Genomic DNA, 2,023 nt, shown 5'->3' with positions numbered 1-2,023 from the left:
CACCGGTTAGAACAGCGGGCGAGTCACCCGTTAGGACAACGGGCAAGTCACCGGTTAGAACAGCGGGTGGGTCACCCGTTAGAACAGCGGGCGAGTCACCCGTTAGGACAACGGGCGAGTCACGCAAGCCAGTCAGGTCTGTGGCGAAGTCACCACCGTCGAAGTCACCGGCTGCGAAGTCACCAGTCACGAAGTCACCGGCTGCGAAGTCACCAGTCACGAAGTCACCGGGCACGAAGTCACCGGATCGCTCGCCAGGTCGATCACCGAACCGGTCGCCAGCTCGATCGTCGAACCGTTCCCCTCCGAAGCCGCGTGTTCGGACGAAGAAGGAAATTGAGGAAGACCTAGGGGGGCAATTGAGTGAGGAGCATGCACCGGAGTAGTGACAGTAACGTAGTGCAGAGTGCGTACGACGCACGGATTAAGGTGGGCAAGGAGCTGCAGCACCGCGAATGCGAACGGTCCAAGAATAAGAAACAGCCACATGGACACACACCCGACCTGCGGAGGAATCCGATTCACCCCACACGCCGGGAAGCCTTCGACGAAAAAGCCGCAAATCAAGGTCTCTTTGAGTCGGGTCTCTCCCAGGAGTGAGTGAGATTGGGTGAGTCTTTTTCAATTGAACCAAATCGTCCGCCCACTCCCGTTCTTCGGCTACCACCCATCCACACCCTGCTGGGTGGCGGATGTTCGTAAGGTGTTAGTCCAGCTCTGTAATAAAAAGGTGTTAGTCCAACCAGCTCTGCCATTTGCTGAACGTGAATGGACGAAGCGGTCGCCCCCTCGACGCTGAAGCTTTGCTGGGCCGTTTCGATTCGTCATTTTGCGCAATGGTGGTCATTTTGGCTGCGTCCCCCTCTAGCGGCGGCGTTCTTCTCTGGCGGAATGTTGCGACCTCGTCATCCACCAAGACTTTATCCTGCCTGATCTACCTCGGATCATTCTGATTCCAGTTCGAACCACTCGCAGTCACTCGGCTGTGACGCGAACGCCTCGGGTTCCAACGGCTCGAACCAACCCGGCTCTCCGTCCAGCGGCGACTCTCCTTCCATCAGCGGCTCTCCGTGTAACGGCGGTTCTGCGTCAAAAGGCTGCGGCTCCCAAGAGGGCCAAGATCTGCGACCGTCCTTCGGGCCAGCTAGCCCTCCACTACCCCGCGACGGGTCATCATACCGGTCCAGCTCCTTATACTGGATGGGACTACGGCTCAATGACGTCTGCAAACCTCGGAGCTCAGATCGACCCTCCGGCACCGAGTTGTTCGGTCGTAATGGTTCCACCGGCCTTGAGCTCGACCGTCTCGGTTCCAAATCTGCCTCCCTTATGCCCCTTGAGTCCAAGTCCTTAGCCAGCAAGTCCCTTGCCGCGTTCCTTCGGTTCACGTTCCTGCGGCCCGAGTCCCTTGGATCAATATCTCGTGAGCCCACGTTCCTTCGGTCGAATTCGCTTGGGACCAAGTTCCCTGTACCCGCGGCTCTTGTGACAACATGCCTAGGGCCCATGTCCCTTGGGTCGAAGGCCCTTAGATCCGTGTCCATGGCACTTGATTCCAAGTCCTTTGGGTGCAAGTCAATTATGTTCATGTCCGCTGATTCCAAGCCCCTCGGGCCCATGTCTCTTATGCCCTTGTCTCTTGGGCCTAAGTCCCGTGGGTCCACGTATCCTAAATCCATGTTCCTTGGATCCAAGTATCTGGATACCATGCCCCTTGGGCCCAAACGTCTCGAATCCTGATGCCTAGGTTCCATATCCCTTGAATCCTTGCGCCTCAGCTCCCTATCCATTAGTTTCAAGTCCCTTGGGTCCAAGCCCCTTGGGTCCAAGCCCCTTGGGTCTAAGCCCCTTGGGTCTAAGCCCCTTGGGTCTAAGACCCTTGGGTCCAAGTCCGTTGGGTCTAAGCCCCTTGGGTCCAAGCCCTTGGGTCCAAGCCCCTTGGTCCAAGCCCCTTGGGTATAAGCCCCTTGGGTCCAAGCCCCTTGGGTATAAGCCCCTTGGGTCCAAGTCCGTTGGGTCCAAG

At 57.7% G+C, this 2,023-nt stretch overlaps 1 protein-coding gene across 1 annotated transcript; it reads right to left on the bottom strand.

Annotated features, from left to right (window-relative positions):
* Window positions 1-944: 944 nt before the first annotated feature.
* Window positions 945-1,790, bottom strand: GNI_076840 (hypothetical protein; the record flags this gene model as incomplete). The annotated part of the gene is made up of 1 exon (XM_011132208.1): window positions 945-1,790. One exon carries the CDS (start codon window positions 1,788-1,790, stop codon window positions 945-947), a length of 846 nt encoding a protein of 281 aa, XP_011130510.1.
* Between the last annotated feature and the right edge of the window lie 233 nt (window positions 1,791-2,023).

The sequence above is a fragment of the Gregarina niphandrodes genome (assembly GCF_000223845.1).
Source record: "Gregarina niphandrodes unplaced genomic scaffold scaffold00013, whole genome shotgun sequence".
Taxonomy (NCBI): domain Eukaryota; phylum Apicomplexa; class Conoidasida; order Eugregarinorida; family Gregarinidae; genus Gregarina; species Gregarina niphandrodes.
The sequence above is the reverse complement of the archived record's forward strand: the minus strand, read 5'-3'. Positions and strand labels throughout refer to the sequence as shown.